Source organism: Arvicola amphibius, chromosome 5, assembly GCF_903992535.2.
Source record: "Arvicola amphibius chromosome 5, mArvAmp1.2, whole genome shotgun sequence".
NCBI lineage: Eukaryota > Metazoa > Chordata > Mammalia > Rodentia > Cricetidae > Arvicola > Arvicola amphibius.
The window spans coordinates 87,289,812-87,313,958 of NC_052051.1; the positions used below are offsets into that span (position 1 = coordinate 87,289,812).

The 24,147-nt window shown below is 40.7% G+C and overlaps 1 protein-coding gene across 1 annotated transcript in view; it reads right to left on the reverse strand.

Annotated features, from left to right (window-relative positions):
- Mib1 (MIB E3 ubiquitin protein ligase 1) overlaps nt 1-19,974 on the reverse strand; it is a 121,037-nt gene extending 101,063 nt beyond the window's left edge. The window contains 1 exon segment of the mRNA XM_038329809.2: nt 19,611-19,974. Within this exon segment, the coding sequence (XP_038185737.1) occupies nt 19,611-19,839 (229 nt within the window). The 5' untranslated portion in view covers nt 19,840-19,974.
- Between the last annotated feature and the right edge of the window lie 4,173 nt (nt 19,975-24,147).

The window sequence follows — 24,147 nt, forward strand, 5'->3', positions numbered from 1 at the left end:
TGTTTATTTTATAACAATAATCCTGTAATTACTTCTACTGTTATTCCTACCAAAAGTTCACAAAATGAAAACATATTTTCTCACAAATTTTATCAAGTAGATTCTTAAGTTTATCAACAAATTAAGTGTTTTTAAAGGATGATAATTATCTGATACAGGACAATGAAAATGATCCTTCAGCTTTCCTAAAATAGAAATTTTTGTAGAAATGCCAAGAATCACAACATATCTTATGAATTTTTAGAAATACATAGGCCTGTGAGATGGCTCAGTGGATAAAAGTGCTTGCCACCAGGCCTGATGACATCTCTAAGTTAGATCAGTGGATCTCACATAGTGGAAAGAGAGAACCAACTCCATAAGCTATTCTTTGACCTCTGTAAATACATAATAAATAAATGTGATTTTTTTTGAAAAAGCAGAAAAGAAAAAAATCAGATTTTGATACTGAAATCACTGCATAATCTGTTTTACATATGAATTATACTAATTATATTTCTAAAGAACTGTGTTTTTTAATGAGGGAATGTAACAACCTGTATTTTCAAAATATGACCACACTGATCTAGATGTCAGCCCATGTGCTCCTAGTAGCAGACACTGACTCTCCACCATGAAAAGTAGGCTCCACTTCCCTCCTCAGAAAGAACACTGTCTAACATCTGATGTTGATAGGTCACGAAAGCCCAAGCAGATGTCAGTGGTGGTCCCTTTATGGTCTGAAGCTTAAGCCTGTCTGCAATGCAGCCAACACCTGAGGACAGAGCTACAGAGAAACACCCAAGAATCCCTGAGTGCACCCAGACTCCCAACTAAAGCTTCAAATGCTTTAAAGTGAAGAGAGGACATTTCTTGTGTTGGCTCCAAATTTCTGACCTATAGGAGCCAACACATAAATCACTTTGCATATGGCATTTGAGTTATCTGTTAGGTAACCATACTAAGTGTAACAAAGAAAATAAAAAATGCTTTGTTGTTACAGTTTTCCTACAATACAATATACCAAAAATAAAGAATTAAATGTGTTTTTAAAAGAGAAAGAAAAAAATCATAAAAGTAGTTTAACACTGTGGGCCTGGGAATGTAGGTAATTATTAAAAGTTTCAATTTTAAGGAGGTCTTTCTAGCATGAAACAAATATCAGAAGCTACATGTGGAGTGAACGCACACATCTGTACATATGTATTAGAGAGCTTCCCCAGCTCTTTGTACTGATGCTGAAAATCCAGACTCAGGCCCTCCTGCTGGCACAGAGAATACTTGACTCACTGAACTATCTCCCTAACTCCCACATTCTGTTATTTATGTTTCTAAATTACTTAAGTGTTCATTAGAAGAATATTAGTAATTTTATAATTTGAGGGGAAAAACAATTTTATTCCTTAAACCAGCATAGTTTAAAACTAACATTGCAAAGTTGGGGTGTGCATACACCATAATCCCAGCGCGCACACACACACGTGGAGTGAGGAAGACTGCCACATGTCCTGGACCAGCCAGGGCTACAGATTCTATTGTCTCAATGATCAAAAATAAATAAAAAATTAGGAGTGAAAAAATAAAAATACTATTCCAGGTTTATCAGCTATGTCAAAAAAAAGTCAGTCAGATACTAAAGAGAGAAAAACACAGACACAGTCTCTACTGAAAACACCTGTAAAAGTTTTAATTCATTTGAGACTTTGATCCTGCCTTCAAAATCTTTTTAAGGCCCAAATATACTCAACTATTTGTATAAAGGCAAAAATGTAAAAGATGCTGAAAATATGGGGCTATATGTACACAGCTATATTAACCCACAAAGGAAATTTTATAGTTAAAACACAAAATGTCACCATGGTAAAATATTTTATCAGTTTACCTAGTTCACAAATATCTACAATGAAACATTCTATTTTTAAAAATTACACAATATACCTGCACAGACAAACTAGAAAGAAAATTACCCAACTATGCCATAGAACTGCTCTTTGCAGTTTCCCCAAGAATCTATACTGAGCATGTGTTAACTCCAAGAGCTATAATAACAGGACACTTAATAACAAAACTATATGCGCCAGATATGCTGGATGTCTCACTTAAAATCTTACATTAGTAAGAGGGCACATAGCTGCTACTGAGATGTTTTTAACCCTTACACTGAGTTCTGTCTGTTTATGTAGACACTGCTATTCCCCACAATTCTACCCACACCACACAACAATCTTTATCTCATTGCAGGAAAGCCGACCAAAATTGTTGTCACATTGGTACCAGTAATAGTGAACACCCACAAAATGGCCATGTTTCTGAACAAACCAGAGTAGACCTCCAAGTAGTCCATTATCCCAAAAGTAAAGGCACAATAATCCATTCAACACCCCTTTGAACTGACTGTGCAGCTGATGAGGCAGCTAAGCAAAGGGGATAAGAAAAATTCTACCCTGAAGCCCCCACTTAATAAAAAGCAGTTTGTAACTACTCCCTACCTATGTATTTTTCATCTCTAAGTTCATTTTCTACAAAATACAATGAACACATTCATGAACCCATAAACTGTATACAGGCACACACAATGACAACCGACACTAATGGGGGGGGGGGGAGCAACCTTCTACAATTTACAACCCATGGTTTTAAAGAATACTTCAGGAAAACCACCAATGCACACAAAAGCACATCTAAATCCTTTCTTGGTTCCCACAGTTCAAGTACCAACAAAGCCACTGAACAGCTGTGGAACAGACCAGCACTGAGAGTTAGAAAAAGAAAAACAAGCAAGCCTCCCACTACCACCACTGGCACTGCAGGACTTAGAGTGAGAATACAACTGACTTTAAAACAAAAGCTGGGGGTTAAAGAAAACCTAAAACAGGACAAAGGGCAACATTTCCCTGATCCCTTAGGATCCTAAGCTCCCCCAATGAATTCTCATCTAAAAACTGAAAGCTCCAGCAGAGTTCCCTAGCTAAACCTATTAGTGCTTTTTCTCTGTGCTGCTGCATGTTGCATTACCCTGGAGAGTTAGCTAATGCTCTTTTTCCCAAGCTTTATGAAGACACCTGCCACCATTAAATGAACTACCAGATGAAAGCTTTGACCCGTTCCACTAAAATTCAAATGACCATCTGCTGCTTTCACAGCGTCTCTCCTAAGTTCACAGAGTTTATAAAGCTAACAACATTTTGTTGGAAATATTTAGAAAGAGTACAGCATGTTGGTAAGATCAATAGTCAAAAATAAAAATAAGTTCTTAAGAAAACCAGTTAAAAAAATTCACAAAGTACTGCTTAAGGTTAAATGTAAAAACCTATAAAGAGAAACACAACAGAACCGGAGTTTCCCTACAAGCAGTTATGTGTGTGAAGCAAATGCACAGTGAGACAAGAATGTATAAATCAGGAAACTCTATGTAACAGCAAATAAAAAATAAACACTTGCTGATGAACAAGAAAATAGAGGAGTACATAGTAAATACACAACAGAACATGGGAAGTGGGTCAGCCAAAGTGTTGTGAACAAACCACCATGCAGTTACAAACAGAGAAACAGTACATAAACACAAAGACATCAAGGAAATGAAAAAAACTCATTTCCAATAATTACCTTCAAAGAGGGCAATGCAACAAGCTACAAATGCACAGGTACTCAAATTGGCAAAACGACCTCTAGATGAGGTTGATGGGACGTTAATGTACTAATTATGTATTTAAATACCTTAAGTTTCATGAAATAAATTCCAAAACCTTTTAGAAATAAGAACAAATAGCCCCAGTAAATTAGCATGGTATCTAGCAACCCATGAAATTCTGTCCAAACTAAAAGATTTCTAATGTCAAGGTGGGTGTAGTGGCACACACCTGTGATCCCAACACTCAGGAGGATCTCTTTGAGTTCAAGGCCAGCCTAGTCTACACACATAGTTCAGGGACAGCTACTTAGAGAGAACATGTCTCAAAACAATACCCACACCCACACCCACAAAGATTTCTAACATAAAAAATAATTAAAAAGTCAATAACCATTACTCAAACATAATTAATTGTTGGGGCATAACTGCTGCCATCATCAAACCAAAAGAGTTCTAGGCTTCATGGACTCATGAAACTTTCACTCTTTCTAATGTGGCAGAAAGGGTTAGTCACCTAGAGTCTGTGAATGAAAACTCCGGAAAAGCACCTGCATCTCAGAGACTGACTGACCAGGATTTCAGTACTGTGGAGGAACTGCCATGTGGCAGGACCAGCGGCTAATTGCATTCCTTGCCTGCCACTGGGTCAGAACTCTCATCTTGTGACTTGTAGATAGAAACCTGCCGTAATCTCTTACTTAGACAACTCACTTCCACCAACCTAAGAATGTCAACAGCATCTTGGACCTATAGAAAAACTCCCCCAACTTGCCACAATTCTCTCTGATGTACCCACCAATGTATTTTAAACTTGCATAGATTTATGACTTTCTCTGTTTTGTAAAACTAAAATTTCATGAAACGGCTTCCATGTTGGAACCTGGAATTTGGAACAACCTAAATCTGTGTTCCCAGGTCACAGTCAGTAAAAATGGAGATAAGTTTATTCACTGCAGAATAAACCATCTCTTATTCCCTTTAAGAGGATAGCTGTGGTTACTGTGTATACATATCTACAATATAATTAAAATGCTTTTTTGCTTTGTTTTATTGAGCTATGTATTTTTCTCTACTCCTCTCCCTTTTACCTTCTCCCATGATCCCAACATTCCCTATTTACTATTTTTCTACTTCCCACATTGATTAGAATAATTAAAATTCTGAGTATAGATGAAAGTTGCTGCCCTGTCTGGTTCCGCAGCCATTTAGTCCAAACAAACCACACAGAGGCTTTTATTAATTATAAACTGGTTGGCCTATTAGCTAAGGCTTATTATTAACTAGCTCTTACAACTTAAATTAACCCATAACTTTTATGTTTGTAAACGGAGACCGTTCTATCGTTTCTCAGCTGCCCAGACCCAAATAATCACACAGAAACTATATTAATTACAACACTGCTTGGCCAATGACTTAGGCATATTCCTAGCTAGTTCTTACATCTTAAATTAACCCATTTCTATTAATCTGTGTATCACCACAAGGCTGTGGCTTACTGGAAAGGTTCCAGAGCATCTTTCTCCTTCGGCAGCTACATGGCATCTCTTTGACTCCACTTACTCTCACTCTGTTTGGTTTTCCCATCTAGTTCTATTCTGCCCTGCCATAGGCTGAAGCAGCTTCTTTATTAACCAATGGTAGTAAAACATATTCACAGCATACAGAGGAGAATTCCACACCATATATATGTTAGCCACATGGGTTGGTATCTTTTATCAGTGAAGCATTCTCATCTTGCTTCCTGTGTCTGGCCGGTGACCGAAGACTGAGCCTTTCCTCTTCCCAGAATTCTCCTAGTCTGGTTGCCCCACCTATACTTCCTGCCTGGCTACTGGCCAATCAGCATTTTATTAAACCAATACAAGTGAGAAATCTTTACAGGGTATAAGAACATTATCTCACAGCAAGGGCAAGGACTTTATGACCTATTAACTGTATTTTCTACATTTCTTACTCTTGAGAAGTGCTAAATTAATTAAAATATCAGTTGTTATTAAGAAGAGCCACTATTTTACCAAGGCTGGTGTTCTACATACATTTACTTAACTTTCCCAACAATCCTAAAATAGGTATTATCCCATTTTTACAGATGAAGAAATTGAGGCTCAGAGAAGTGCTAAATTAATTAAAATATTAGTTGTTATTAAGAAGAGCCACTATTTTACCAAGCCTGGTGTTCTACATACATTTACTTAACTTTCCCAACAATCCTAAAATAGGTATTATCCCATTTTTACAGATGAAGAAATTGAGGCTCAGAGAAGTAACTTGCCTAGAGTGACGCCCTCAACGCCAAATCCAGATGTGACTGGTTACAAGGTTTACCTCTTGACAAGCTGTATTCTAAAAGTTCCCATTTGCCCACGTGGTACTGACTTATTTTAAGAATGATGCTGTATCTAGGGTATGTTCCCCATTCGATCTACTGAACTCAAGATGTAAGTTATTAAATTACAACAGTAAAATAAATACCAAAGGAAATAATTTTAAATATTTAAAAGATTGCTGGGCTCAGTGGTACACACTTTTAATCCCAGCACTCGGAGGAAGAGGAAGGCAGATCTCTGTGAGTTCAAGGCCAACCTGGTCTACAGAGTGAGTCACAGGACAACCAAGGCCACACAGAGAAACCCTGTCTCAAAAAGCAAACAAAAATGTTGGTTTAAGCCTGACACAGTGGCACACATCTGTAATCCCAATACCAGGGAAGTAGAGGCAGGGGGATTGCTGCAAATTCAAGGCCCGCACATTCTACATATCATGCTCAAAGGCTGCAAAAGAGATTGGGAGTCGGGGCCACTAAAATAACTGCACTAAAAAGTTAAAACTCATTATTTGACTTTTAGAAGCAGAACACTTGTGCACCCAAAGTAGTCCAATTTTATTATGCAGGTAAAAAATTAATATTTAAGGCCAAAGAAGTAACAGATTGGATCTTAATATCCATAATTTTTGAACTCTCAGTCTGTTTAATTCATTTCAGATGGCCTGGTTTGTCATCAACAAATGAAGCCTACATTCTTAGGAAAATTAAGAAGCCTTTACCAATCTAACAGGCTGGAGCTCACTGAATGTTAACTCACTCTAGTTAAACAGACCACTTGGTAAAATCAGAAACAGCAACTATCTTCATCCTCTGACTCCCAAGATTCTGCACTTTCCACTGATCCCCAAAGAGAGTGGGAGAGGGAAGCCCACGGCACCATAATGCAAAATATTACAGTTCCAATCTCTAATTACTTCCTATCTCTAGCCCTGAAAAATCCCAGAGATCAAATGATTTCTTCTAAATCAAAAAGTTTCCACTCCATTTCTTGTTTTTTTAAAATTATTTTTATTTTATGTGCATAGTTGTTTTACCTGCCATGTGTATCTATGTGAAGGTGTCAAAACCCCTGGAGCTCCTGTTCCAGGTTTGAACTGCCAATGCTTGCTAGGAATTGAATGGAGGGAGGGGGGGAGTCTCTGCAGGAGCAGCCAGTGCTCTTAACAGCTGAGCCCTCTCTCCAAACCTTTCCACTCCTTTTTAAAAAATAAAATTACCATCAAGTTAGCCCTGGGATGACTCAAAGAGTAAAATAAATGACTCAAAGAGTAAAATAAATGTGCTTACTACCAAGTATGATGGCTTCAGCTGGATCCCCAGGACCCCTGCATGGTGTAGAAGGAGTGAAGCAAGTTCTGCAAGCTGTCCTCATATGTCCACATGTGTGCTATGCAAGCTGTCCTTGTACATCCGCATGTGTGCTGTGCAAGCTGTCCTCATATGTCCACATGTGTGCTGTGGCATATACATGGCACACACACATACACACAAAATAAACAAACATAAAAAAATAAAACTACATTCAGCCCTGGAAAATAACCAAATACTCATATCCCAAGTGTGTTCTAAGAATATAAATAATTCTAAACAAATTAAGAACCTATAAAGGTAAAGACACTTTAAAAATAGTGATGACAGGAAGTATGGACATCTAAACTTTGCTATATACAGTTACTTATGACACTATCTTCTCCACTTACTTAAACTCCACCTTATCTGGCTATATCCCACAAGTTCATTTATATACTAACTGGTTAAAAACCAGAACTCATTTCTCAGAAGAAAAAAGTTTTAAAGGTAATATGAGAACTTGACTATTTCACAAAACCTGTTTATTCTAAAAATAAAATATATAGAGCAATCTGGTAAAACTATTGGTGCTCCTAGTTCATCTAAGGCATAATCAATCAGTGTAACCCTACTTCTGCACATGACAGTATTGTGGGGACATACTTAAGAGCATGGGTAAAGACACGGTGGTCAGGACAGTGGTTCTCAACCTGTGGGTTTAGACTCATTGGGGGGTTATCAAATGACCCTTTCACAGAGGCCACCTAAGACCATCAGAAAACACAGATATTTACATAACAGTTGCAAAATTATAGTTATACAGTAGCAATTAAAATAATTTTGTCACTAGCTAGGCAGTGGTGGTGCATGCCTTTAATTCCAGAACTTGAGAAGAAGAGGCAGGTGGATCTCTGTGAGTTCATGGCCAGCCTGGTCTACAGAGCAAGTTCCAGAACTGGCTCCCATAGCTACTAGAAAACACTGTCTTGAAACAAAAACAAAAACAAAAAAACAAAAAAAAAAAAAAAACAGAAAAAGAAAGAAAAGAATTGTATGGTGTTGCACACTATCAGTTTACACTGTGAAGATGTGTCTTTGCCAAGGTGTCTTCTAACTTATTTAATAAAGAGCTGAACGGTCAATAGCTAGACAGGAGAGGAAACAGGGGACTTCCAGAAACAGAGGACTCTGGGAAGAAGAAAGGCAGAGAGTCACTGGCAAGCACAAAGTAAGCACAACAGGCAGTACAGATAGATGAGGTATTGAGAGCCGCAACTAAGTATAAATCTAAAAATATGCGTTAAGTTACAAGAACTAGTTAGGAACAAACCTAAGCTAAGGTTGAGCTTTCATAATTAATAAATAAGTCTCAATGTCATTATTTATTACCCTTCTAGATATAGGTGATTTCTGACAATAAATAAAAAAATGCTGTCCCACTGTAAGAAACAAGATGGATAAATGTGAAAACTGGGGAACAGGATTTCACATGTAGCTCAAGCTATCCTGGAACTATGTAGTCCAAGATGGCCTCAAGCTTACAATTCTCCCACCTCATTAGACACAAGCCTCCACAATCAGCCCACATATAGTTTGCAGTGCTGAAATGAAGCATATTACCTACACACTTTGATACCTACACCCTAAAATAATTCTACTTTATTTTAGATTCAGATGATTTTAATTAAGTTGTTTAAAATTCAAAAACAAATCTGCCAAATCATTTTTAAGAAACGACTAATCAGGGACTGGAGAGATGGCTCAAACGTTAAGAGCACTGGCAACATGTTCTTCCAGAGGCCCGAGTTCAATTCCCAGAAATCATATGGTGGCTCACAACCATCTGTAGTGAGATCTGGTGCCCTCTTCTGACTTGCAGGCAGAACACTGAATACAAAATAAATATAGATAAAAAGTAAATAGATCAATAGATATTTAGGTAGACAGAACAGACAGACAGACAGGTAAATAGATGAATGAACAAACAAATAACTTTTAAAAAAGAAATGACTAATAACTAATATAGCTCAGTCAGCACAATACTTAAGAACCTGAATCTGATCCCCAGAACTCACTTTAACAACAATATTAGAACAAGCACAGTAGTGTACATTTGTTATCCTAGAGCTAGAGACACAGAGACAAGAAGATCCCAACAGAGACTGGCTGGCCAGCTTGGCCTACTTCACAAGCTCCAAACCAGTACAAAAACCCTGTCTTTTTTTTTTTTTTGTAAAGGTGCTTGAGAAGCTTGTCTTCTTTGCCACACTGTGCACACAAGCATAAATACATACATACATACATACACACACACACACACACACACACACACACACACACACAGTCTTTAGTTAACAAGCAAATGGGATAGAAAAAGATAGCCAACCTCTTTTAATTGCAAGTTCCACTCACATCCCATAACAATCTTTATTGCCTCTCACCACACATTAAAAATATAAATATTAAAGGAATAGTTTTTCTTCATAAAACAAAAGAACATAGCATACTATCTAATACTTGAGTAGATAAAATAATGTGACACTCTGTGTAGGGGTGGTGGCTGGACAGATGGCTCAGAGTAAGAACACTGGCAGCTCTTCCAGAGGTGCTGAGTTCAATTCCCAGCAACCACATGGTGGCTCACAGCCATCTGTAATGAGATCTGGTGCCCTCTTCTGGTGTGTGTGAAGACAGGTCACTCATATACACAAATAAATTTAAAAAATAAAAACAAGGTTTCAGGGGTAGATAAGGGTGTGGTTTTAGTTTTCTTCTTGTAAGAACAAGGCTTCAAGGGTAGACAGGGGTGTGGTTTTAGTTTTCTTCTTGTTCACACTTACCCCTTCACTACCCTCCACCCTCTCAATGGATCTCACCCTCCTTCCTCTGACTTGCCACTCTTGCCACTCTTTCAATTGGTCCTCTTCTAACCACCTCAGAGACCCTGTACTCCCAATCGAGGCCTTACAGATGAAATCACCAATGTTTTAAAAAACAGACTCAGAGGGTCAAAGGCAGATGTGGCACCTCACCTCTGGGGCACCTCTGGTATACAACATTGACGTCACTGACAGCATGGCAGAGGCTGTCAGTATCAAATGAACCTGAATTCAAGACAACCAAAGAGAATTGCACCATAGCCTCCTCTGAGTCAAAAGCAGTGACTAACCTTAAAAATGGGCCCCCCACCAACAGCTTCAGTTCTGGGTCTTGCACCCTTTGTTGATGAGCCTGTCTTTTCTTCAATCTATGCCTATGACACCTTTATCAAAACTGTATGGCTGTAGTTGCGTCGGCTTGTTTCTCTGTTCTATTCCACTGGTCTTTGTGCATGCTTCTGGGCTAATACCATGCTAGTTTTGCCACTATGCTCTGCTAAGTTTGAAATCAAGTACCGTGATAGCCTCCAGCACTGCATTTTCTCCATAGGATGTTTTAGCTATAGAAGGTTCTTCATGCATCCATATTATAAACTTTAGAATTTTATTTTTTGGTGAAGAATACTTTTGATGGGAATGCATCCAATCTGTAGATGAATGATATGCTTTGTTTACAAGGAAGAGCTAAGTAGCAATGTGTTTCTCTACAAGTGCAGAAGTTTAATGCATTAAAATAATCTTTTATTTACTATAACAAACACATTAAATTATTTACAACTCAAATAGGAAACATGTATGTCAACAGAAAAAGCATTTCGCAACAACAGTCAACCTGAATTCACTAATCCAACCCACCATGAATTAAAAATATCAGCAATAACAGTGGGACCCCATGTCTACTTCTTCCTCTCAGTGCTGGGACCACACCTGTGAAGGCCTAGTGTCCATACTGTCACTCTCTGAGTTTATATATGAATCAGTCCTGTTGTGCCTAGAAGATATTGTTTCCTTGAAGTCATGTGTCACCTCTAGTCTTTATGTCTCCTCTTCTATATTGATCCCTGAGTCTTATGGGAAGGAGTCTGACAACAATATCCTTTAGGACTGAGTACTTCAAAGTTTCTCACTCTTTATACACTGTCCAATTGTGGATCTCACTACTGCAGCAAGAAGCTTACCTGATGTAGCCTGCGTGAGGCACTGATCTATGGATACAGTATTATGTCATTACGAGTCATTTTATTACTATGTTCCTTCAACAGAATAACTGCAGGTTTTCCCCTAGATCTAATTTCTGGTTCTTGGCCACGTGAGTAGTGTCTGGTATGAGTTCCACGTCACAAAGTGGGCCTTAAATCCAATTAACAAAAAAAGGTGACTGGCTATCCCATAACAACTGTACCACTATTGCACCAGTGTATCTTGCAGGCAGGTGTCTGTTGTACGTCTCAGAGTTTGTAGCTAGGTGAAACTGATCCTCCAGTAAGATTCAGAGTACTTTCCAACACCATAAACACTAGTAGGAGTAAAGCTTCTAATTGGCACCAGCTCAATTTGCCCCATGTTCAGTGACTTAAATAAGTGGTGCCTTCAACAACAGGGCCTTACCATCAGATTGAGGAGAGCAACTAATAACCTTGGCAAATCCCTGTGATGCTTTGTGTGTTAGGAGTGAGGGGGCATGTTCCAGGAACCTCTGGTCAAAATCAAGAAGGTATTTGCAACTGATACCCACTAGCAAATAAAAAATCATTTTCTCCAATGGAGTGTCACCGAGCTTACCAACCACACACCAGGACTAGTCCCGTGCCAAACCTTAGCTGAGCAACACAGAACAAACTCCCTGGTTTTGTTACTGTTGGTTGCTTTTGTGGAAGTTTTGTTTCATTTTCTTTTGTTTGGGCATTTTTTGTCTTCCTGGTGCTCTGTTTGTTTCAATTTTTGTTTCTGTGTTTTTGAATGCTTTTTTTCTGGTTTTGTTTTGAAAAAGAGAAAGAACACAAAGTTGGGTGGGGAAGAAGGTGGGAAGATTCTGGGAGGAGTTTGGGAAGGGGGAAAACGTGATATCAAAATATATTGTATGAAAAGATGTTTTCAGCCAGGTGCTAGCGGTGCATTCCTCTGATCCCAGCACTTGGGAGGCAGAGGCAAGCAGATCTCTGTGAATTCAAAGCCAGCCTGGTCTACAGAGTGAGTTCTAGGACAGTCAGAGCTGTTTCACACAGAAACTCTGTCTCGGGGGAAGAGGAGAGACAACAAACAAACACAAAAAACACACAGAGAAAGAAAGAAAGAAAAAAATGTTTTAATTTTATATGCTTCCTGAATGTAAATATCACGTGACCAACCATGTCATGCTCCTGTTACCGTGATGGACTGTACCTTTAAACCCTAAGTCAGAATAAGGCCTTCCTCAAAGTTCAACTCCAAGCCAGGGACTTCTGCTGGAGAAGATCCAGACCAGGATTTACAGAAACTGGGCAAAGCCTGCAACCTAGGCCAAAGTAGACCTGAGACAGCAAACTGCAAGTGACCAGAGCAAGGAACAGGAGCACTGAGCTATCTCCAGAACACTGAGTAACCAAAGGGGTAACTAGAACTGTGACACTGACTGTACCACGAGGATCAACCATCTGAGCTTTGGATTCACTGGCACCTAGAAGATGATTCAACAGAAACTCAGACAGCCCCAACCACACCTATTAGAGGAAAAGATGAATAGAAAAGGTAAGATCACACACTACACCACAAAGAGCAACACAACACCAGTAAAACCTAAAGACCCTACAATAGCAAGACCTGAACAACCAAATATGGATGAATCAGAAGAAAATGACCTAAAAAATAACTTCAAGTGAATGTTTGAAACTCTTAAAGATGAAATGAGAAATTCCCTTAAAGAAATTGAGGAAAAGACAAACAAAAAATTGGAAGATATCAGCAAATTACTTAAAGAAAACCAAGAAAAAGAAAGCAAACATATAAAAGAAATTATTTAGAACTTGAAAGCTGAAACGCAAGCCAAAAGAATTATAGAAACAGAAATCGCGAGAAAAAGATCAGGAACCACAAATGCAAGCATGAACAGCAGAATACAAGAGATGGAAGAGAGAAACTCAAACACTGAAGATACAATAGAGGAAACAGACTCATCAGTTAAAGAAAACATTAAATCTAACAAAAGCTTAACCCAAAATATTCAGAAAATATGGGACACCATTAAAAGGCCAAATCTTAGAATAATAGGTATAGAAGAAGTTCAGCTCAAAGGCACAAAAAAATTATTTAACAAAATCATAGAGGAAAACTTTCCCTACCTAAAGAAAGATATACCTATGAAGATAAAAGAAGCTTACAGAAAACCAAATAGACTGGATCCAAAAAAAAAATCCTCTCACCACATAATAATCAAAACACTAAATATACAAAGTAAAGAATATTAAGAGCTGCAAAAGAAAAACGCCAAGTAACATATAAAGGTAGACCTTCAAAATTACACCTGACTCCTCATTGGAGACAATGAAAGCCAGAAACTCATGGTCAAGCATTATGCAGACATTAAGAGACCACGGATGCCAGCCCAGACTACTATACTCAGCAAAACTGTCAATCACCAAAGGACAAACCAAGATATTCCATGACAAATCTAGATCTCACCAATACCTAGCCACACACCCAGCCCTACACAAAATACTAAAAGGAAAACTCCAACCCAAGGAAGATGGCTACACCAACAAAAACACACACAATTGATGATCTCATAACAGCAAATCCCAAAGAAGAAAAAAATGCAAAATTGACATCACTAACGATGAAAACTAAATTAATAGGAGATAGCAATCACTGGTCATTAATATCCCTACAAGTAAATGGACTCAACTCATCCATTAAAGAGTCACAGGCTAACAGATTGAATATGAAAACAGAATCCATCCTTCTTTTGCATACAAGAAACACATCTCAACCTCAAAGACAGACATCGCTTCAGAGTAAAAGGTTTGGAAAAAATATACCAATCAAATGGACCTAAGAAACAAGCTGGTGTAGCTATCTTGATATCTAACAAAATTGACTTCAAACTAAAATCAATCAAAAGAGACAAAGAAGGACATTTCATATTAGTCACAGGAAAAACCCATCAAGAGAAATTCTCAATACTGAACATCTATGCCCCAAATACAAGGGTACCCTCATGTCAAAGAAACACTTCTAAAGCTTAAATCATACATTAAAGCCCACACACTAATACTGGGAGACTTCAACATCCCCTCTTACCACAGGACAGGTCAATCAGAAAAAAAATGAACAGAGAAATAAGAGAACTAACAGATGTTAAGACTCAAATGGACTTAACAAACATCTATAGAATATTCCATCCAAACAGAAAATATACCTTCTTCTCAGCACCTCATGGAACCTTCTCAAAAATTGATCACATACTCGGTAACAAAACAAACCTCAACAAATACAAAAAAAAAAAAAAAAAAAATGGAATAACCCAAAGTACGTTATCAGATCACCATGGTATAGAACTAGAAGTCAACAAAAATACTAATTCCAGAAAACCCACAAACACATGGAAATTAAGCAATGCTCACCTGAATCATCAAAGGGTCAAGGAAGAAATAAAGTGAGAAATTAAAGACTTCCTAAAATTCAATGAAAATGACCACACAACATACCCAAATTTCTGGGACACAATGAAAGCAGTGTTAAGAGGCAAGTCCATAGCACTAAATAACTACATAAAGAAGCTGGAAAAATCCCACACTAGTGAATTAACAGAACATTTGAAAACTAGAACAAAAAGAAGCAAACTCACCTAAGAGAACTAGATGGCAGGAAATAAAAGTGAGAGTTGAAATCAACAAAAGAGAAACAAAGAAAACAATACAAAGAATAAATGAGACAAAGAGCTGGTTCTTTGAGAAAATCAACAAAATAGACAAAAACCTTTATTCAAACTAACCAAAAGGCAGAGAGAGAATATCCACATTAACAAAATCAGAAATGAAAAGGGGATACAACAACAGACACGGAGGAAATACAGAAATCCAATACTCCTCTAATTATTACACACAATAGAAACAGAAGGAACATTGCCAAACTCTTTTTATGAAGCTACAATTACCCTGATACACAAACCACACAAAGACATTACCAATGGAAGAGAATTACAGACCAATCTCACTCATGAACATTGATACAAAAATACTAAATAAAATACTGACAAATTGAATCCAAGAACACATCAGAACAATCATCCACCATGATCAAGTTGGCTTCATCCCAGAGATGCAGGGATGGTCCAATATTCGAAAATCTGTCAACGTAATCCACCATATAAACAAGTTGAAATAAAAAGCCACCATGATTTTCTCATTAGATGCTGAAAAAGCTTTCGACAAAATACAATATCCCTTCATGATAAAGGTCTTGGAGAGAGCAGGGTTACAAGGAACATACCTAAACACAGTAAACCAACAGCCAACACCAAACTAAATGGAGAGAAACTCCCAGCAATTCCACTGAAATCAGGAACAAGACAAGATTGTCACTCTCTCCATATCTATTCAATACAGCTCTTGAGGTTCTAGCTAGAGCAATAAGACACAAAAAGGAAATCAAGGGGATACAAATTGGAAAAGAAGTCAAACTCTCACTGTTTGCTGATGATTTGATAGTTTACATAAATGATCCCAAAAATTCTACCAAGGAACTTCTACAACTCATAAACACTTTCAGCAATGTAGCAGGATACAAGATTAACTCAAAAAAAATTAGTAGCCCTCCTGTACACAGATGATAAAAGGGGTTCAGGAACAAATCAGAGAATCAACACCCTTCACAATAGCCACAAATAACATAAAATATCTCAGAGTAACTCCAACCAAACAAGTGGAAGACTTGTATGACAAGAACGTTAAATCTTTAAAGAAATAAATTAAAGAAGACACCAGAAACTGGAAAGATCTCCCATACTTTTGGGTAGGCAGAATTAACACAGTAAAAATGTCTACTTTACCAAAAACCATCTACAGATTCAATGCAATGCCCATCAAAATCCCAGCAAAATTCTTCAAAGACCTCGAATGAACAGTACTCAACTCAACTTCATACGGAAAAACAAAAAGCCTAGGATAGTCAAAACAATCCTGTACAATAGAAGAACTTCTGGAGGCATTACAATCCCTGACTTCAAACTCTACTACAGAGCTACAGTACTGAAAACAGCCCAGTATTGGCATAAGAACAGACAGGAGGACCAATGGAACCGAATAGAAGACCCAGATATCAATCCACACACCTACAAACACCTGATTTTTTACAAAGAAGCAAAAAGTATCAAATGGAAAAAAAGAAAGCATATTTAACAAATGGTCCTGGCATAACTGGATATCAACATATAGAAGAATGAAAATAGACCCATATCTATCACCATGCACAAAACTCAAATCCAAATGGATCAAAGACCTCAACATAAAGCCAGCCACACTGAACCTTAGAGAAGAGAAAGTATATAACCAAAGGATGCTCAACCATGCCACAAAGACATGTGTTCAACTATGTTCAGAGCAGCTTTGTTTGTCATAGACAGAATCTGGAAACAACCTAAATGCCCCACGATTGAAGAATGGATAAGGAAAATGCAGTACATTTACACAATGGCATACTACACAGCAGAAAAGAATAATGACAGCTTAAATTTTACAGGAAAATGGATGGAGCTAGAAAACATTATTTTGAGTGAGGTAACCCAGACATAGAAAGACAATTATCACATGTACTCACTCATACGTGGCTTTTAAACATAAAGCAAAGAAAACCAGCCCACAAATCACAATTCCAGAGAACTTAGACAACAATGAGGACACTAAGAGAGACTTACATAGATCTAATCTACATAGGAAGTAGAAAGTAGAACAAGACAAGATCTCCTGAGTAAATTGGAAGCATGGGTACCTACCTTGGGAGAGGGTTCAGGTGGGGAGGGGAGAGGCAGGGAGGGGAGCAGAGAAAAATGTAGAGCTCAATAAATATAAAAAAAAAAAAAAAAAAAAAAAAAAGAGTAAGGTCTTCCTCGAAAGAATTTTTTAGTTATATTATGTTGCTGAGCAGTAGTGGCACGCACCTTTAATAACAGTACTTCAGAGGTAGGAGACAGATTTCTGAGTTCAAGGCTAGCCCAGTCTACAGAATGAGTTCCAGGACAGTCAGGGTTACACAGAGAAACCTTGCCTCAAAAAAACAAAAAAAGGAAAGAAAAACCACTGAATTCTTTGCCTGGCAGTGATGCTGCACAACTTTAACCACACTACTTGGAGGGCAGAAACAGGATGATCTCTGAATTTAAGGCCAGGCTGGTCTACAGAGTTCCAGGGCAGTCAGGGCTACACAGAGACAGTAACAAGAAGACCCCTAGGACTGTCAGCTCAGTCTGACTAACCAATCAGTGAGTTCCACATACAGTGAGCAACCCTGTCTTAAAAAGCATTGAACTGTCTAAGGACAAGACACTGACATCTGACCTCCACACACTTGTACACCCAGACAAAATCCACCCCTGTGCACACACAGGAAAAGTGTAAAAAACTAAATGTTGGCGGAGGCTGCTAGTTCATTTCCCAGCTGTCCAGACCTGAAATAAGCACACAGAAACTGTATTAATTGAAACATTGCTTGGTCTATTAGCTTATGCATATTTCTAGCTAGCTCTTATATCTTAAATTAACCCATTTCTATTAGAGTTCGGCATCTATCTCCTGCGGCAACTACATGGCTTCTCTTCAATTCCACCTACTCTCTCCTCCTCTATCTGCTTGGAATTCCCACCTTGCCCTATTCCACAGCAGCTTCTTTATTAACCAGTGGTGTTCACAGCATGCAGAGGGGAATCCCACATCAACTAAATATAGTTTATTGTTATATTATTTAAGGGGAGAAAGAAATTTGTATTTTCAGCATATTCACATCTGTGCTTGCAACTGCAAAAATATACAACAGGTAACAATGGCTGCCCTTTTGAGTTAGGCACATATACCCTTTTTCATTGTGGGGGTGGGGTGGGGGAGTGGGGGGGACTAGCCAACACAAAACACTATTTTCAGCTGGGTATAGTGACACATGCCAGAAATCCCAGCACTTAGGAAGGCTGAGGCAGGAGGATCAAAAATGCAGAATCAGCCTCATCAATACACTAAGTCCAAGACAGTGGACTGCATGAGACCATCTCTTTAAAAGTTTAACGAAGTTTATAAAGTGCTTGTTCAAGACTGAGTTGGCTCATACTAACTCCTTTCTGCTGGTAGCAGCAACTACTCATCCACTTCAAGATTACCCTCTACCAAACTCACTATTTTAGTAGTATCTTGTTTAAGAATTCTGAAGCATAATACAGTTTCACTTTTAACTTTCTAAATGACTACATTATCAAGAACATATCCATGCCAGGCAGTGGGAGCACATGATTTTAGGAAGACAGAGACAGGCAGAACTCTGTGAGTTTGAGACAAGCCTGGTCTACAGAGCTAGTTCCAGGACAGCCATGGTTACACAGAGAAACCCTATCTCAGAAGAAAACAAAAAACAAAAACAAGAATAGATATAAGTGAAAATAGATTAAAATAAATGGTATTTATTTTGTGAGAGCAACTCTTCTGTTTGTCACATAAAAAAATACAGTGTAGCCGGGCGGTGGTGGCGCACGCCTTTAATCCCAGCACTCGGGAGGCAGAGGCAGGAGGATCTCTGTGAGTTCGAGGCCAGCCTGGTCTACAAGAGCTAGTTCCAGGCCAGGCTCTAAAAAAGCTGCAGAGAAACCCTGTCTCGAAAAACCAAAAAAAAAAAAAAAAAAAAAAAAAAAAAAATACAGTGTAAATTACTCACAGACCCCTATAATGGAGTAAACCATTAAGATCACTAACTCTCAAGTTAAATGTATAGAATTTCAACATGTTACTAAGACAGGATTCTAATCAAAGAGAAAGAATGGCGTTAGCGGTCTTCCCTCTGGAAAGTCTCATAACACAGACACACACATACAAACACCACGAAATCAACAGCTCTATTGCTACAAACATATGTAATTAAACAATTTGGGCGAAATGCATTTTTCACAGTCCCAAGTGGAATTTATCAACTGAACTCATAAGTCATTCATTCTCATTCTGTGTCACCGGTGGGAAGGAAAAAGGATAGTTCAACAAAGTGAACTATCCTTTTTCCTGGCAACTCCACACCACATGGCAAGGCAAGTCTCCCATCAGACAATTATCACTCGATGGCTGATTAATGTCAATGCTTATTACACAGGCTCTCCGGCCCCCTGACCCCTGCCCCAAAGCGAAGGAAATCTGGTGTCTGCGATGCTTTTCATCTAGGAAACTTGTGGTCCTTCCTAGGAAACTAATTTTTGTCTATCGGGTTTGGAACCTCAAACTCCCCGTGGCCCGGCACTGCAGGGCAGGCGTCCCGCGGCTGGCCTCGCCCCGGTGACCCGGCTTACCGGTCGGCGCGCTGTCCAGGATGCGCAGGTCGTAGGCCCCGGAGCAGCGGTAGTTGGCGGCCGTGCCGTTGTCCCACACTACCACGACCTCCTCCGGGCTCTCGAAGCTCCGCACAGTGCCCACATGGCCCTCGCCGCCGTCCTGCTTGCCCCACTTCCAGTCTGGGCCGCGCACTACGCGGGCGCCGACCCCCTCCACCATCACCCGGTTGTTACGGGAGTTACTCATCGGGGCCCGGGTTGTGGGCGCCGCCGCCGGCGGGGGAGCCGTGAGGGAGCCGGGCCCGGGCCGCACTCTGGGCGCCGGCGGGGGCAGCAGCGAGCCCCGCGGCCTCGGCCGACTCAAAGGCGGGGCGGCGCGGTCCCCGAAGAGCCCTTCGCCCGGGCCGGGCCGTCGCGGCCCCCGCTCCCACTGGAGTCCCGCCCGCGACGGCTCGCAGGCGGCGGCTTGCAGGCCGAGGGAGGGCGGCCGCGGGCGGGGGCTCTGCCGCTTGCCCCGGGCTCCCCGGCCGGGCTACAGCGTCGGCCGCCAGCAAACCTCGCTCTCCCCCGGCCGGGAGCGCGGAGGGCCGGTGGAGGCTCGCCCGGGCGCGGCGGCAAGCGCGGCGGGAGGCAAGGCAAGCTGCCGGCCCTCAGAGGCCCCCGGCCGCTCGCTCAGGCCTGGGCGCCCGGGAGCCGGCTCCGCGGCGGGCAGCGGCGCTAGCGGCCGGCGAGCGGCCGGCACCCAGGCCCCGGGCCCCGCTTCCCTCAGCCCCCGCGCACGCCGCCGCGCTCCGCCCCGCCACCGAGTCCCCGCCGGGCGAGAGCGGCTCCACATCCGGGTACCGCCGCGTCCCGGGCCCGAGCGGCGCCTCGTGAGGGACTGCGAGGAGCTCCTCGGCCGGGACGAAGCGGGAGAGCTTGGGGCGGTCGCGCGATCTAGGAAAGAAAGAGGAGGAAACGGATCCCTAAGCGTCCCGGGGCGCAGAGGGAGTGCGCATGCGCGCGACCAGGACGGGAAGCCGAACGCCCCGCTTCCCATTGGCTGCGTGGACGAAGGCCTGGAAGTGGGGCTGAGGGAAGTGTGGGGCTGCTGCGCGCCGGCTGCGGCTCCGCTCAGGTGCGTGCTGGTGTTCTCAGGTGCACTGGGTGTGAATCGAGGATTGCATACTGTTTGGGGCTTCCTTTTTAAAGGGAGCAAGAATAGAACTCATGACAGCATAGATTCAAAGTGATGAATAGTCCCTGCACAAATTACAAACATCTTATACCAGAGTCCGTGACTGGTGTGTTTTTAAGCCTTTTGAATGTTGTGCTTGCCTTCCTGCAGAGTCCACTCTTAATACGATTGTATTTATTATGACATAATTTAAATTGGCTTTTGGAAGGGGTTATACGGATTGAACATAGGCGCTTTCTCATACTAAGCACATACCGCTGAACTGCAGTTACATCCCAGCCTCTGGAGTTTTAGTGCCCTACCTTCGAGGATTTCGTTTGAAAGCGAATTCTCTATGTAGTCCAGTCTGGCCTGGAGACTCGCTGCCTCCACTCTCAAACTGCACCACCACGCCAAGGAAATTACAGAAAATTTTAATGGCACTTTATTTTCCAATTTCATTTCCCACACCTGTAACTCAGCATTTGGGAGACTGTAGGCAACAGATAGTAAATCGTTGGCCACTCTAGGCTACTTACTGAGACTATGTCTAAAAAAACAAGCAGATAAAACCAAGAATTTTACTTTACCTTAAATGAATAGCAGCACTTTCTTAAACTGGGAAGGCGTAATGAGGCCCAGGATGGCCTCAAAAGTCCCTAAAGAAATGTAATATAGCCACATTGTTCACGTTACTGTTGGGTCCAGGGGGGTCGCGCAAAGATGAGAACACCACCAAGTCTAATAAACCAGAAGCAAACTTTATTCCAGAAACCAGATCCCAGGAAAACCAGAAACAAACTTAAAATAAAAAAAAAAAAAATAAAAAACACTGCGGGGCACAGAAGCTTATCAGCTAGCTGAGACCACAGCCAGAGATGGTGTTTGTTAGGCTGTGGCCAAAGAGTTTCTGAACCCACTTTTTATAGTAGGGGCACCAAGCATTAGGTCTGAACAAGGGAATTTTTATGATCTTGCCCCCAACCCGTGGGTCAATCAATGTAGACCCTAAGGAGGGTGGTGAGGTCTAAGATCCATGGATAACTAGGCAGCTATCAAGAAATATGTTTCAGAGGAGATTACAGCAAAAGTCACTAATTGCAAGAAAACAGGAGTCTTTAGCAATTAGTCAGAAAAGGAACTGCTAGTAAAACCAGAGGGTTGATAAATCAGAATAATTGGTTCTTAGGCTGGGAACTTAGAAGATAGCAGAAAACTTTTCACACTATCTCAAGGTAAAACTCAGATACAGACTGCCATCACAACCTTCATTATCAGAGCTTATTAGTCAAACCAGGTGTCTGCACCATGGTCACTGTTTCTCCTGGTTCCTCCAGGCAGTGTATACTGGAGCCTCATAACTCCCCTTTGATGGTGCCAGTTTCCCATAACAGAGACAATGCCTAACCCAGAGGTCACACATCTCTGTCTCTTTGGGGTTAACTCAGTTCACATTGCCGTTTATCAAGGATGGCCAGGACAGTACTCCCAGTTTGCAGAGAGAAGCTCTGGCCTTGTAAATAGAACAGCCAGTTGTGAAATGGAATGACCTAGGCTGATGGGTCTTCCCAAGCATCTGAGAAAATAGCTCACTGTGAATAATTGATCCTTGATCTGCTGAGAAAGTTGCTGACAGTCTGTTCTCTTTCCCCTGGACTTATAACTTTATAATTCTTTATTTCTACATTCTTATTCCTGGAATCTACATTTTTATTTTCTTATTCTTGGATTCTTCAGTTACCCCATAAAATAGACATTATAAAAAGATTTTTTAATCTTTAGAAAAGTTTTCATGATCTTTCTCAACCTAGATCACATTCTGAGATGTTTATATTGGTATTTTCCAAAATTGATGTGAATCATCATGGAAACCCACTGTATCAGACACAGGTCTGTCATGTGTATAACATACACAGGTCTGTCATGTATATAACACAATTGTTTTACACATAAGTTTATCTTACATCCATTTTTAGGAAATATTTGGCGCCATCCGAAACTTACACAGGTAAGATAAATAAACCTTGCAAGCACCCTAGAGCAAGTGAGTGGTTTCTTCCCCAGGTGATGCAGGGATTCGTGCTGTTGCTCCTTTGTCCCCTCCGACTGCTAACAGAGGGAGAAGAGCCAGGAGCAGAGCTCCTGAGATCCTTACTCTCTATCCTCTAGAACTCAGGACACCTATGTGAAAGGCAGGGCAAACAGTCTAGCTGAGTGCTGTGTGCAGTTATCACTATTCACTTCTGAAAATACAAATCACTCTTCAGTAGTCCAACAGCAGTAACTATAGCAAACTGACTGCACAAAGTGCTGGCGAGGTGCGGAGTGAAGCGACACCGATGTGCTAGGAAATGCCGTCCCTTAGTACTAGAGAAGCCAAGAAGCATGGGAGAGAGTTGGGATGATCTTTTTGTACACTGTGTAAAGATGTGTCTGTCTTTCCTCACCTGCCTAAGGTGCCTTCTGATTGATTTAATAAAGAGATGAACAGCCAATATTTACACAGGAGAGGATAGCTGGGACTTCTGGGGAGAGATAGGAACTCTGGGAAAGAATTGGAAGTGTAGGGGGCTGGAGAGATGACTCAGAGGTTAAGAGCACTGGCTGCTCTTCCGGAGGTCCTGAGTTTAATTCCCAGTAACCACATGGTGGCTCACAACCATCTGTAATGAGGTCTGGTACCCTCTTCTGGCTTGCAGGCATACACACAGACAGAATATTATAATATTACATAATAAATATTTTTAAAACCTATATAATTAATTAATTATAAAAAATTAATTTTAAAAAGTCTCCATGTCATTATTAGAGAGCTAGCGATATAAGGAAAGGCCAGTTACAGGATAGGAGCCACATGATGTGTCATTGAAGCTGACTGAGTAAATTCTGCTGTTGTTGAAACTATGGCTATTTTGCAATCAACCCAGAGTCCCTTATTCACACTAACCTGAGAAAAGGAGCCCAATACCACCTTCCACTGTCACCACCCCTAGCAGAGACAGAGCTTGTGAGTACAGCACACCCTGATCCTGAAGCTGCTAGAACTGGCTTACCTGTGTAAGACACTGCCAAAAACTCCCTGTATTAGTTTCCTTTCTATTGCTGTAATAAAACACCATGACCAATATACAGAAGGGTATATTTGGGCTTACAGGACACCATGACAACAGGTGACCATCATGATAACTGGAACACAACACTGAGAGCTAAGGACTCACATCCCAAACTGTAAGCAGTAAGCAGAGACCAAATTTGTAATGACATAAATCTTTAAATTTGCAACACCCACCTCCAGAGACACCCCTCTAACAAGGCCACATCTCCTAAGCCTCCCCAAACAGCACCACCAACTGAGCCCCAAGTTTTCAGATGCCCAAGACTGAGGGGCCACATTTAAAC